A 12,578-nucleotide genomic window follows, 5' to 3' on the forward strand; every position below is an offset into this window, starting at 1 on the left:
GCTTCAGGCTTGCTCCACAAGGCAGATCTGGCCTGTCCTGACCAAGCTGTTTTCCCAGAGCCTAGCAAGGAGACTGGCACATTAATATGTATACACTGAAGGTTGTTGAGAAGAATGGATGTATGCTTAGTGGTGGCCCAGGATCTGTTCTGGTAGAGTCCCAGGAGCTCCTGATACATGGCTGCTCCAGGAAGTGTTAGGAGGCCCCCAGGAGCTGCCAAAGAAGTTCTGTTGCTTTGATAAGAATTTCAAAGCCATAAAGTTATAGGGTTGATCTGGCAGATTATGCCAGGGTTGGGGGGAAAAGGATGTTGCCGAGTACAGTGATAACAGGTGAGGGTGATAACGCTTCCACTCAGGTTGGCTCTGTTCTGAAACACAGATTTTTTGGCTCAGTCTTAGATGTGATTTTCTGATGTTTGCTTTATTACCTGTTTTTCTTATTTCCTTCCTTTGTGTGTGAAAGTGTCTCATCTCTTCAATTGGATAGTCAATTTCTTAAGGGCAGGGACCACTCCAAAGAGTCTTTTCTACTCCCTGCAGCACATACTTGTCCACTTGACCCTTAGCAGAGAATCCTGGTACCCTCAGCCTTAGCAGACTTAGAACCAAAATTAGGACAAGCCTGACATCAACCCTCGGTAAAAAAAGATGTTCGTTAGCACATACTTGTCCACTTGACCCTTAGCAGAGAATCCTGGTACCCTCAGCCTTAGCAGACTTAGAACCAAAATTAGGACAAGCCTGACATCAACCCTCGGTAAAAAAAGATGTTCGTTACTTCCCAAAACTTTACCCTAGGTAGGTTGAACTAAGTGGATATTTAGAGAAAGTGGTAGGCGCTGATATCTGCCACCAGTGTGGCATGAATGGGGCCCTGAATCCTCAGCCTTCCTCGCCTGGAACCCTAGGGCCATCCCACCAGTCTTCCTGTGGACACAGGTCTGGTTAGAGTCTGGGCCATGCCAAAGGGCATTCCAGCTCCCACATGGCTAGACTAAGGTCTCCTCTGGCATGTTCACGTGGGGGACCCGACGCAGTCCAGACACTGGACTGGGAGAAGAAAACACTTGGGGGTCGAGGTGTTTTTACTGTTTTCTTCCGGGTTTTTTTTTGGATATTTATGGGGAGGGGTGGTTTGGGACAGATCTAGCGCCGCAGTCCTAGCCCTTCCAGTCGCCCCCAGCTGCATAAGTTATCAGCCACAGCTCTTCCCCTCCTCGAGACAGTGTAGACACGACCCTGGCCATCGGACGGCGGAAGGAGCGCGTAGGAAGCGGAGGTGGTGTCGCCCGGGCCGGGCGCGGCGGGAGGATGTCGGCGCGCGCAGCGTGTGCGTCGCCCCCTGGCCCCCCCCCGCGCCCCCCGCCCGGGGGGACCCTCGCGCCCAGGGGAAGCCCCGCGCGGGGCGCCAGCCGCCCGCCCCAGTCCCTCCGCCTCCCGGAGGCCCGGGGCTGCCTCTTCGGGCCGCGCTGGGGCCGCCCCGCACTGCGCATGAGCGGGAGCCCGGCGAGCCCGTGAGAGGAGCCGCCGCCGCCGCCGCCGTCCATTCGCTGCGGAGCCGGAGGAGGAGGGGAGAGGCCTGGAGGACACCAACATGGTGAGGCACTGCGGCCGCCCGCCCCGCCGGCTGGGGGCCGGCGCAGCCGCGCACCCCCGCCCCGGCCGCCCTCCGCCCCGCGGCGACCCTGCCGCCCCGAGCTTCGGCCCGCGGCCTCCGTCCAGCTCCCCGGCGGGGCTCTCCTCCCCGCCTCTCCCTTCCTCCTTCGCCCCTTCCCGCCCGGGCGCCGCTGCTACGCGAGAGCCGAGGAGGCGGAGCGGAGCCGGGCCTAGTCGGGAGCCCCGGGTAGTTTGGGGCGCGGGGAGCGGCCGCGGGTGCCCCTTGCTGGGCCCGGCGTGGCTGGGGGGGTGTTGGGGCGGGGGGAGGGGATGGGGCAACGGCTCCGTCTCTGCCCGGCCCCCACGCCTGCTCCATTGTGTCTGGCCGGGGACCGGGGTCCGGGGTTCCGGGTGAGGAGCCTCCCCCCGCCCGGAGCCGGGGCTTCCCCCTCCGCTCCGCCGGGGAGAAGGAAAGACTTTCCCGGCTCTCCCCTCCCTCCTCCGCTCCGGCTCCAACACCCCTCAAGTCTCCAGGCAGTTTTGCTTGGGGCGGGGTAACAGCCCTGTTCCTTTCTCCATCACCTCTCGATGCGCCCCGTAGTCCTGGAAAATGGGAGTTTCACTGGCCAGTTGGTGGAGGTTATATTTACCTCTCTACTGAGAACATGGGAGACCGCTGAGCTTGGGGGACGTGGGGGGAGGGGGGAGTACGGAAGTGCAACCTGTTCTTATTTCATAAAATTAGGAGAAACAGACTTGCTACCTTTTGGGCACATATTTTATTTCCTTGGGGTGGGAGGAGTAATTGCTTTATTATGCCAGTTAAAAACCATTCGTGATGTTTAAAAAACAGTTTGTCAAGTTAGTCTCCTCTCCCTTTTTTGCTTGGAAAATGTCTTACAAGCTTGAAGACGTGGTATTCAAGTTATCTGTTTACATTTTGGTAATTATGTACCTGATTCTTGGACATTCTGTTTTTCAGAAGCTATGTTTAGTATTATAATCTGAGCATGAGTTGAATTCCATGCAGGTTACTGTATGAATAGACAGTAAAAATGATGTTCTTCTCTTTTTGCTCATGGGGAGCATAAAGGCCTCTTTGAGGAGGGTGTATGTGTGTGTCTGTTAAGGGAATGCCCCGGTGTCTTGTTTTTAGCTGGTCTTATTTCTGCTGAATGACACTTACCTAGTCTCAGCCTCCAACTTGGCAGAATTTTGGTGTCGCGCGTATGGATATGTGGTTTAGTTTGCCATATACTCAAGAACGTAGGTTCTGTGGTAAGTTCCATGAAAGTTTACCATTTGTATTTGTAAGAAAACTTTGCTATAAAGTACAGGTGATTGTTTAGATTGATGTTACAGTGTTTAAAGATCCACCAGGGCGGCTAAACAGTTTCCAATTTCTCAAGCATTTTGACGGTCATAGACATTACTCCTGAAGTTTCCAGACTCTTGGCTTGTAAGAGTATGCTTGAAGTAATGAAATGTAATTCCCCGGTAAACACTCTGTGAGAGCATTGAAATGTGTTCCGCTCATAATAGTCTCCAATCAGCATCATCCTCTGGAATCCAAAGTGTTGATAATGCTCGTTACTTGTTATGAATTCAGGAGTCATGTGGTTCATATGAGAGTTCAGCTTGTATTGGAGCTTGTAAGCTTCTGTCCTTTTACTACTATTAAATGAGCTAGTTTTGGAACTTAGCCATAACTATTTAATTACACTACTAATGACAAGATATCACTAATTTAAAACACTTTTTGTGGCTGAACTCAGAACATGTCACTATAATTGTCTTGGTATGCTCTTGTTAGTTTGGAAACTAAATTATCATGGGCCCTAATAGAAGTTAGGCCATAAGAATTTTCTAGTTAAGTTTTTCATTGTAAATTTATTTTACTTATAATTATTTCTTGATACAATTTTGGGGCTAATGTTTTTCAGTGTGTGTAATGCAGCCCATTTCTAGAGCACATGTTATATTGTCAATTCTGGGGCAAATTTAAATGACAGGATATCTGAACATGTTGTGTAAGAAAAAAAAATTGTTCATTTAACCTACCTGACACCCACGTAGAAAGACCAAAAATAACTCCAAAACTAGACAATATTCTGTTACCCCTGAAAATCTTTTTAAAAAGTGTTTGATTTTTGGCTTGTTTTCTTATTTGTAAGAGGACAGGATTTGATGATTTCCAAAGTTACATTCAGCTAAAAATTTTGATTTTAATTATTTTTCTTAGATGTGTGAGAAGTTTGTAGACTGTGTAACCTACTAGATTTTTATAGACTCACAGCATCATAGAATTTTTAGACCTGAAATGGCTTCAGAGATCATCTAATTTACTCCTCTTCCCTTTTACAGAAGAAGAAATTGAAGATCAAGGAGGTTTTGAGGTTCAAGTTTGCAAAATTGTTAGTTGCAGAACTGAAACTAACTTTTCCTGGTTTTACTATTTCCCCCAGTATTTGTGGTACATGTAATCTTTTAACTCACATGAAATCTAAAGAAATGGTTGAAAATTGGATTTGAAATTAATTTACTCATTTAAACAGAGGGAAACCCAAGTGTTATTAATGAAAATGTTAAATAACAAAATTCAAATTAATGGTGTTAATTTACTATGTTTTTAATGTTTTTTAAAAAAAATGTATGGACTTTGAAATTTAAGATTATATTTTCAACAAATATCAGAGTTTGCAAGTCCAGATTAATGTAGGCCTGTTGAAGGTTGTCTCTGTAGAACTCGTTTCACATTGTTTTGCATATACATAAGTAAATTAAGGGAGGGCCTTAATTAATTTTAATAATTATTTCTTAAATGCCTAATGTGCCAGGCACTGTTCTAGGCACTGAGGATATAGATATACATACATGTATTTTTATATAAATAAATACATATATATATATATATATATATATATATATATCCCCCCACTGAAAAAATAAAAATCCCTGCCCTGGTGAGGGTTACATTTTAGTAGGGAGAGACAAATAATAAACATAGCATATATTTTTCTTCCTTGCTATGTTAGAAGGTGTTAAGGGCTATGGGAGAAAAGCAGTGTCAGGGAGGAGAATTGGGAGTGTTGGGGCACAGTGGATTTGGGGTTGCAAAATGGTGTTTGCACCACTGATGAAGTGGGTTTTGAGCTGACTAGGAGATGAAGGAGTAAGCCATGCACAGATGTGGTCAGAGAGAGTTTGAGGAGCACTGAGTCCAGTGTGGCTGGGGTAACGTGGTGGGGGGAGGGGGGCATGTTGGGCGTTGGAGCAGATGAGGTCTGAGTGGTAAGGAGTGGAGATGGGCATGGGTGGCTATTGTAAGGATATTGTGTTTTTTTACTCCAAGAGAAATGGGAAGCCAGTGAAGGATTCTGAGTAGTATGATAGACCTTGTTTCTACTCTCTCATAGTGTCCTATTAAAATTATAGTATACATAATTATCTTCAAAGCAGTTTTTAAAGACAACTTATGCAGTTTCTGTGTGCAGAGTTTTGAATTCTGATTAAGATGACTGTCCAATATTCAATAAAAACTAGTTGAACATCAAGTTTACCTAGCCATGCTGGTTAATAAAAACAACACAACACAGTCTCTTTTGTAGATTGCTTTTGAGTATGTTCTTGTAGTTTGCATGTTTAATGACTGTATGCAGAAAACTGGGCCTTTGGGAAGGAAGAAGTACCTTAATCTTTACTGAGAACATAACGTCTGCTAGTCAGACAATTCACAACTCTTATATTATCTCCACCCCTGTTTGTGAGATAGGTATTGCTACCATCTTTTAACATACCTGAAAAAGAGGTTTAGTGTTTCTGAAGAGATTGCCAAGGTAAAGAGCTAGTATATGACAGAGCAGGGATTAGCAGCCTGGTCTCTGGTTCCACAGTTTATTTACTCCTCTTCTTTTTTTTTTTAAACACCCAGCAAGCACCCCTTCCGTATAGGTGTGGAACTTTTGATTGGTTTCACTCTGGTTTCTTCCTTATATTGAATAGTGACCTAGTTGTTCCCATATCAAATCAGATGATCTGATGTAAACATTTAATTGAAAAATTAGAACTTTTTTGGTACATATGGTAAAAAAAAAAAGTTGAAAGTAAAATTAACTTGTAGTTTTTTTGTTTTGTTTTTTAAGTTTTAAAAGAGCTGAGCTCATGTGAGTCAAGTGGCTCTTTTGATTTTGGCTTTGTAGTTTGGGTCAAGCATAATGAAAATCTGTGAGAAAGCCCCCTTTTAAATTTGAGTGTGTTGTTGTTCAAGTTGTGATAGTATTAGCCATGACATTTGATGAAGAGAGATAGTTCCAAATAGGATTCAGTTGCTTTGTGGACACAAACAAGCTCTTGAATAACCTGCTGACTATCTAGTTTACCTAGTCACTTTAGGTGTATACCCCCCACCTAAGAAAAAGCAAAAGCAGAAGGGGAAAATGCCACTGAAATGTCTTTCATCACTTTGTTGAATCCATTTTATATGATGAGTACCTAATCATTTAGAGTGATTAAACTGCTTATTTGCATTGTAAAATTTTAAGAGAGATTTACTTTTCAACAGTTCTTTGCTGAAGAATTCTATTGCATTATACTTTCGAATCCCTCAACACTGAATAGTGTTCAGCAACAGAGATTAAGTTGAAGTACGTGGCCCATTCCTTTGTTATAGGATATTTTTGTTTCAGTAAACATTTAAAGCACTTATTATACATAGGATTTTACTATTTCTAGATTTAGGGCTTGAGTAGATACCAAATCTTAGAATTAGGAAATTTCATTTTTCGAGGATCATTTATTCTCTTTATGAAACAAATATCCATGACTGTAGAATGCTAGTCATTATTATAAGTTCTTTAACTGTGGAACTTTAAAAATCTCATTTAATTCTTTTTTGTTGTTGTTTTGTTTTCACCTCAGTAATCTTTTAGTTAATTCAAGATTTCTTTAGAAAAGATGTTTATGGAGAGGAGGAGCAAATTTAAATTAGCTACCTTGACTACTTGTTAAATGTTCAAGCAATAAGTTTGGGAGAATCAGTTGAAAGACGATGGCTAACACAAGTATTTTAAGGAGGTTATTTCTATCCCATTATCAAAGATAATCAGGAATTAGCAAAAATAACTTTTTAATAGTCAAAACAGTCTGCTGTAAACCAGAATCAAAACATTTATTCCATTTACAGTGGTAGTCATGTTTTGAAAAATAATTCTGAGGATGGGGAGGAGAAAACCCTTTAAATTTTCATTAATGGAATATTTTTTTTAAAACTTTGAGGAAAATTATTTAAAAGCCTACAAAACCAGTTTGAATCTTACAGATATACTTCTGAAATATTTTTTCAGGTGAATTGCCATTATATCAATATAAAACATAATTGGGTACAACGATTACACAGTATAGTATATTATTCCACTTATGACTTAGAAGTAATGCAGCTCCTCTCAAAGAAGAGTTCGTTGTAACTGTCATTCAAAGCGCAGGAAGTGTAGGGATGAATGATAAGACCCACAGGCCTACCATGAGTAACTATTCTAAACTGCAGATTATAATTTACATGAATACTGAGGGTTTGGGTTTTTGTTTTTGTTTTGCTTAATATTTGAAATTGTATACATTTGCTTATGTTATCTGGCTATAACCTGTACATGTTTTTTTTTTTCCCCCTCTGGGTTTCAAGCCTTCTCATTGGAAAAGGAAACCCTGACTTTCAGTGCCCCTAATTTTCCACCTCTGTATAGTTAAAGCTATAGATTTTGGCCATCTTTTTAAAAATAGACTATGACAGGACTATAAACACATTTTTCCTTCCTGATGAATTACTTGTCTTAAAAATAACCAATCCACCTCTTATCCCCTCCCCCCTTCCCAAAAAACCCTGAAAGGAAGTTCTATCCTTAAATTAGTCTTTTAGTTAGTAAGGGAATGCTTAATTTGCAATTTTTAGTCAGAATACAAATTGTTTACATTTGAAAGGGAAAAGGTCAGTTGATTACTTATTTAACTTTTCCATAAAAATAGGTGAAGAAATATTGTTCACAATTCCCCTCTCTCCCCAGTGCACACAATAATTACTCAGTGGTTGCATTTTTGCCCTTTTTGTTTTTTCTCTTACTTGACAACAATGTAGAAGAAATGGAAAACTGCATGCCTTGGAGCCAGGCACCAGGGTTTCATTTCTGGCTCTGCTACTTTTTGGATAAGTCTGTTTAGATAAAATGAGCTCTGAGGCTTGGTCTCCTCATTGGTAAAACAGAATCAGTGATAACCACCTTGCAGAATTGTTAATAATTAAATACCTAGCACAGAGTTGGCACACAGTAGGAGCTCAAATAAACGTTAGCTGCCAGTGTTCTGATTATGGTGGTTGTTATTCTTCTTATTTACATAAAATTACTTTTTTCTCTGGAGTATATTCTTTGTGAACTTGTAAGGAGTCCTTACTATGTGCTAGTTACAGTTCTAAGAGTTTAACTTGAATTAGTTCAGATAACCTTCACACCCTATTTACAAATGAAGAAATTGAAGCACACAGAGATTAAGTAATTTTCCCGAAGTCACACAGCAATTAGGGGGCACAGGTGGAATTAAAATCCTGCCAGTTTGATTTGAGAGTCTGCACTCTTCATCTCTCTGCTGCAGGTGGAAGGGAAGAGAGTTTCTAGCTACTCCTACCTAGATTCTTAGCCTGGCTTTCTGGTAGAACTTTACCCCTAGGTGAAAGTCTTCTCTAGGAGTAGGTAGTCTGGTTAGTTGAATTGATTTTTCTTATACTTTTGACTTCAGACCTATAATCTGTGAGAAGGCCTTTTATAGATGAGTGGTTTGGGATATTGGTAACATTTGGCTATATCTGCTGCATACTATGTATCATATGTGGAAAGTATGATTTTCTGGACTTAAACCAGCTCTTCTAAATTTCAGATGAAGTTAAACTGTTAATCATATGGTAAACACATGAGAACAACATACAGAGCTTTTAATGAAAATTATGGGTGATCATTACAGTGTTTGATTTTTTAAACATTTTTTTTTGTGAGCTAGATTCATCAAATCCTGAGATAACTAGAATTGAGTTAGGAAATTAATTCCTTTAAAAATATAAAGGCCTTGGGGCTTCCCTGGTGGCGCAGTGGTTGAGAGTCTGCCTGCCGATGCAGGGGACACGGGTTCGTGCCCCGGTCCGGGAAGATCCCACATGCCGCAGAGCGGCTGGGCCCGTGAGCCATGGCCGCTGAGCCTGTGCATCCGGAGCCTGTGCTCCGCAACGGGAGAGGCCACAACAGTGAGAGGCCCGCGTACAGCCAAAAAAAAAAAAAAAATATATATATATATATATATATATATATATATATAAAGGCCTTGGTGTCTTTTTTTCTGGAGTTTAGACTGAATTTGAAACTTAAGGGTGAGAGATTGAAACTTAAGGGTGAGATTCTATTCAGAGTAATAGAAATAATGAATCTTAATTTTTTGCTTTTAAAAATGTTACCTGTTAAAATTATTTTTATTTAACTAGAAAATAATTTTCCATGTTTATTGTTTTTCTTGATGGAAATACTTAAAAGAGGAATTTTATAACTTTATGAGCTTTTTTTTTTTTTTTTTTAAGCCGTAGTTCCATTTATTATCCAGCAAACAGTAGGAGGACCAGAGGAGGGGCCCAGCCTCCACACCCTCCCATTATTGCCATGGATTGCTTCCCCAACCTCGAGGGCCTAGAGGCGCTTGGCCTAGGGGGCGGGTGGACCCAGCCCCGACTGCTGGGATGGAGCAGAGTCCAGATGGCCCTGGCCCTAGCACCAACTCATGAACCCTGACCCCAGGCCTGTCTACCGAGGGCCAGCAGAGCCCCTCTTGGAGCCAGGCCGACCAGACTCTGGGCTGCTGGATCCAGCTCCAGACAGGCTGGACTCTGAGTTCTGGACCCCAGGCTGGCTGGACCCTGGGATCCCAATTCCAGGTTCCAAGTGGGGTGGACTTAAGTCCCAGACTCCGGGCTAGGCCTGGGGTCTTCAGGGATGCAGCAGGTAGCTGCCTTCACGGCTGAGCTGGGCCGGGGGTGCCTTCTTGGGACAGGGGCCAGGGCTGGAGTTGGGACTGGATTTGGAGAGGGAGTCGATGTTGGCAGAGTGGGAGTGGCAGGCCCAGCAGAGAATGACCCAGAGCAGCAGCAGCAAGAAGCCTAGGAGGCCGTTGCAGATGATGGCGATGAGGGCCCCCTGGGAGATGGCTGCCCCCGTGCCATGATGGGCAGCATCCTCAGACAGGCACAGACTGAGAAGCTGCTTCCATGGCAAGGCCCATGTTGAGGCGGGACTCTGGTATAGCCGGCCTTCCAAGGAGGCTGTCCTGTCCACACACTCAATGATTCCCGGGCAGTGAAGATGTTCACCTGCAGTTCCGAGCCTAAGTTGAGCCCGGTGGGAGGTTCCCGGGCAGCGGGATGCTGGGCGCGACTGCTGCTTGGGAGCCTGCGGGTGGGGGGCGGGGCAGTGGGAGGCGGGCAGGGGTGACGTCCCCTCCCCCGGCCCTCCCCGTGGCCGCTCCCCGGGGCGCGCAGCATTATTTTTTTATTATAGAGTTTTTCTGAATCCCTATTCTTCTATCGCAGTAGACTTTGTAAGTTCAGTGGTCATACACTTGACTATATGATACTTGGCTACATCCAAAGTATTTGATTTTTTTTTTCCCAGATAAACTGTTATTTTAAATGTAACTCTTAAATTTCTTGAGTGGAAAACAATTGCAAACATGCTAGATTTAAGTATTAAACAATGTATATTGATAACCAAATTTTCTTTTATTTTGGAAAGATGAGTAAGTAGGTGCTTTTTACTGTTTAGATTATAGTAATAATAGTATTTCTAACTTTGGTAATCTTTGATGCAGTTATTAGCTTTCTATTACAAGAGACAGCATTTCTTTATCTCCCTCCTCCTCTTTCCTCCCTTCTTCCTTTCTCCTTCCCCCCGTTTTTGCTAGAATTATAAATAATCAGGGTATATTCTGTATTTTATACATTTTACATACTTAACCAATATTGAATTTCCTTGAAAATTTGATAATCTCCAGATAGTTTTCACGTTTGAGTCCTGAAGATTGTATTGCCTAATCTTATTTAATGACCACTCTAGTTCCTTTTAAATAAGTCTTAAATAGTATGTACTATATTTGAGTGCTGAATCATTGTAGTTGTCATATGTTTTTGCTCTTAGGAAGATACCCACTGGGTTTGTAGTAGAAACAAAGACAACCCATCTGTTATTTCTTCCACCTCAGTTTTCTATCCACCCTCTCATCCCCTATAAAATAATTCTTTGCTGGCTAGATACCCTTTTTCTCTTCCTTAAGTTGATAGAAATTTAAACCTTTGAGCTGTACTCAGAAAATCAGAACACCTTGCCTGGTGCCCTCTTGTGGCCTGGGAAAAGGGGGTGGGAGTGTTTTAGCTCTCCTAAATAGGCTTGGGAAAAGGGCAGGTCTGTGTAGCCCACTCCAACTTTCCTCTAGGACAGCCTTTGGGACTACAGAATTGAGTACATCCTCCGTAGTAGGAGAACAAGTGTTAAGATTTATTCTAGGCACAGAGAGCTGACAGAGAAATGGTCAGAGTACATTTTAAGTACAAGAAAGTGGAGGGTACTTATCAGACTTTGCAGAAATGGAATTGCTTATTACTACTTGGCCTAGCAGGAACTCAGACTATCAGTTCTCTGCGAGGTATCACTCATTAGCCTCTGTGGTGTTGGAAATGGGTAGCTGCAACCCTTTTTCTTAAAAAATATTGATATTGCCCCATGTACTGGAAATTTAAACCAGTTAAAATAGTTTCTATTTGCATATACATAGACATTATTGATTACATATACTTTTATTTCAAATAAGATACGAAATGGAGTTAAAGAATTCACTTACATAATTCTGTTATTAGTTTTTATGGATAAGACTGTTTTTTAATTTGGTCCCCCCGATTTTCTAATATTTTGCTTTCCAACAGGAAGTCATTAGTAGAGTGAACAACTCTTTTAGGCTTGCACAAGCGACTTAAGCTGTGTTTTTCCTCCCTCTCTTCAACAAAACCGATTCAAGCTTCAGGGGATAACACTGGATTTAATACTGTATGGTAAAACCCCCAATAATCCTGATTGTTTTGCTGCCTTTAACTTTTAGGAGAATGGAAAAAGGTTATACAGAGAAGTTATGTCAGGTTTAATTATAAAATAATTTACAGGTTGTGGCCTGTAGTTGTTATACTTCTAGGTTAATCTCCAGTACTTTGTACAGCATTATACAGTGGTCAGTGATGATCATAGTGACCCTTAGGTACTTCCCTGTTCTTCAAAGGATTAAAACATATGTCAGCGTACTATATCTCTTAGATACTGTATCTCTTATGTATACTATATCTCTTAGAAAAGTATACTAATTTAAAAAATAGCTCTCAGTAACAAAAGTTGAAATCCAAGTGGTTTCCTTTCAGTTAAACAGTATATTAAAATAAGACAGGTATCTTCCTTGGCATTTGATTTCATTGTGGGTTTGTTGCAATTGAATAACATCTTGAGGAGATACTTTTCAAGAGGGAAGACTCCTAGACATTTGAGAGATGTGTCCCATAATAAGATATGAGTTATCAGGTGTCCAGAAGTGGTAGAGTTATTTGTGAAATAACGGGAGGTTAGTGAATTTATAGTTTCTCAATTTTAATGGAGAACAGAGATTGAGATTTTAATCTTTAATCCTAAGCAATAACATATTTACAGAGAGAGAAGAGTATGGCTGACAGATTAGACTCCAGGGTATAAAAGATAGGGTTGGTTTTCATATCTGATTTTGCATAGTCTTATTTTTACTCTGTGGTAGGTAGAAATATTTATATCTTTGGTAGCCTTTTTCCTGAAAACCTAACAAGGTTTATAAATATGTACAGCAAGCAGTGTGATTTATGGAAAGATTACTAAGACCCAGATTCATGAGAG

The 12,578-nt window shown here is 41.8% G+C and overlaps 1 protein-coding gene across 2 annotated transcripts in view; it reads left to right on the forward strand.

Moving 5' to 3' along the window:
- The first annotated feature begins 1,296 nt into the window (after positions 1 to 1,296).
- The window catches only part of DCUN1D1 (defective in cullin neddylation 1 domain containing 1), a 30,391-nt gene continuing 19,109 nt past the window's right edge, over positions 1,297 to 12,578 (forward strand). The window contains exon 1 of one of the 2 annotated variants that reach the window (XM_029214852.1): positions 1,297 to 1,600. In XM_029214852.1, coding sequence (XP_029070685.1) covers positions 1,598 to 1,600 — 3 coding nt within the window. In that variant the 5' untranslated portion in view covers positions 1,297 to 1,597. Of the gene's footprint in view, positions 1,601 to 2,456; positions 2,878 to 12,578 lie in introns of those variants that run through there. The other variant, XM_029214853.1, reaches the window with a different exon arrangement.

This window comes from Monodon monoceros, unplaced genomic scaffold (genome assembly GCF_005190385.1).
Source record: "Monodon monoceros isolate NGI ecotype Baffin Bay Population unplaced genomic scaffold, NGI_Narwhal_1 Super_Scaffold_11, whole genome shotgun sequence".
NCBI lineage: Eukaryota > Metazoa > Chordata > Mammalia > Artiodactyla > Monodontidae > Monodon > Monodon monoceros.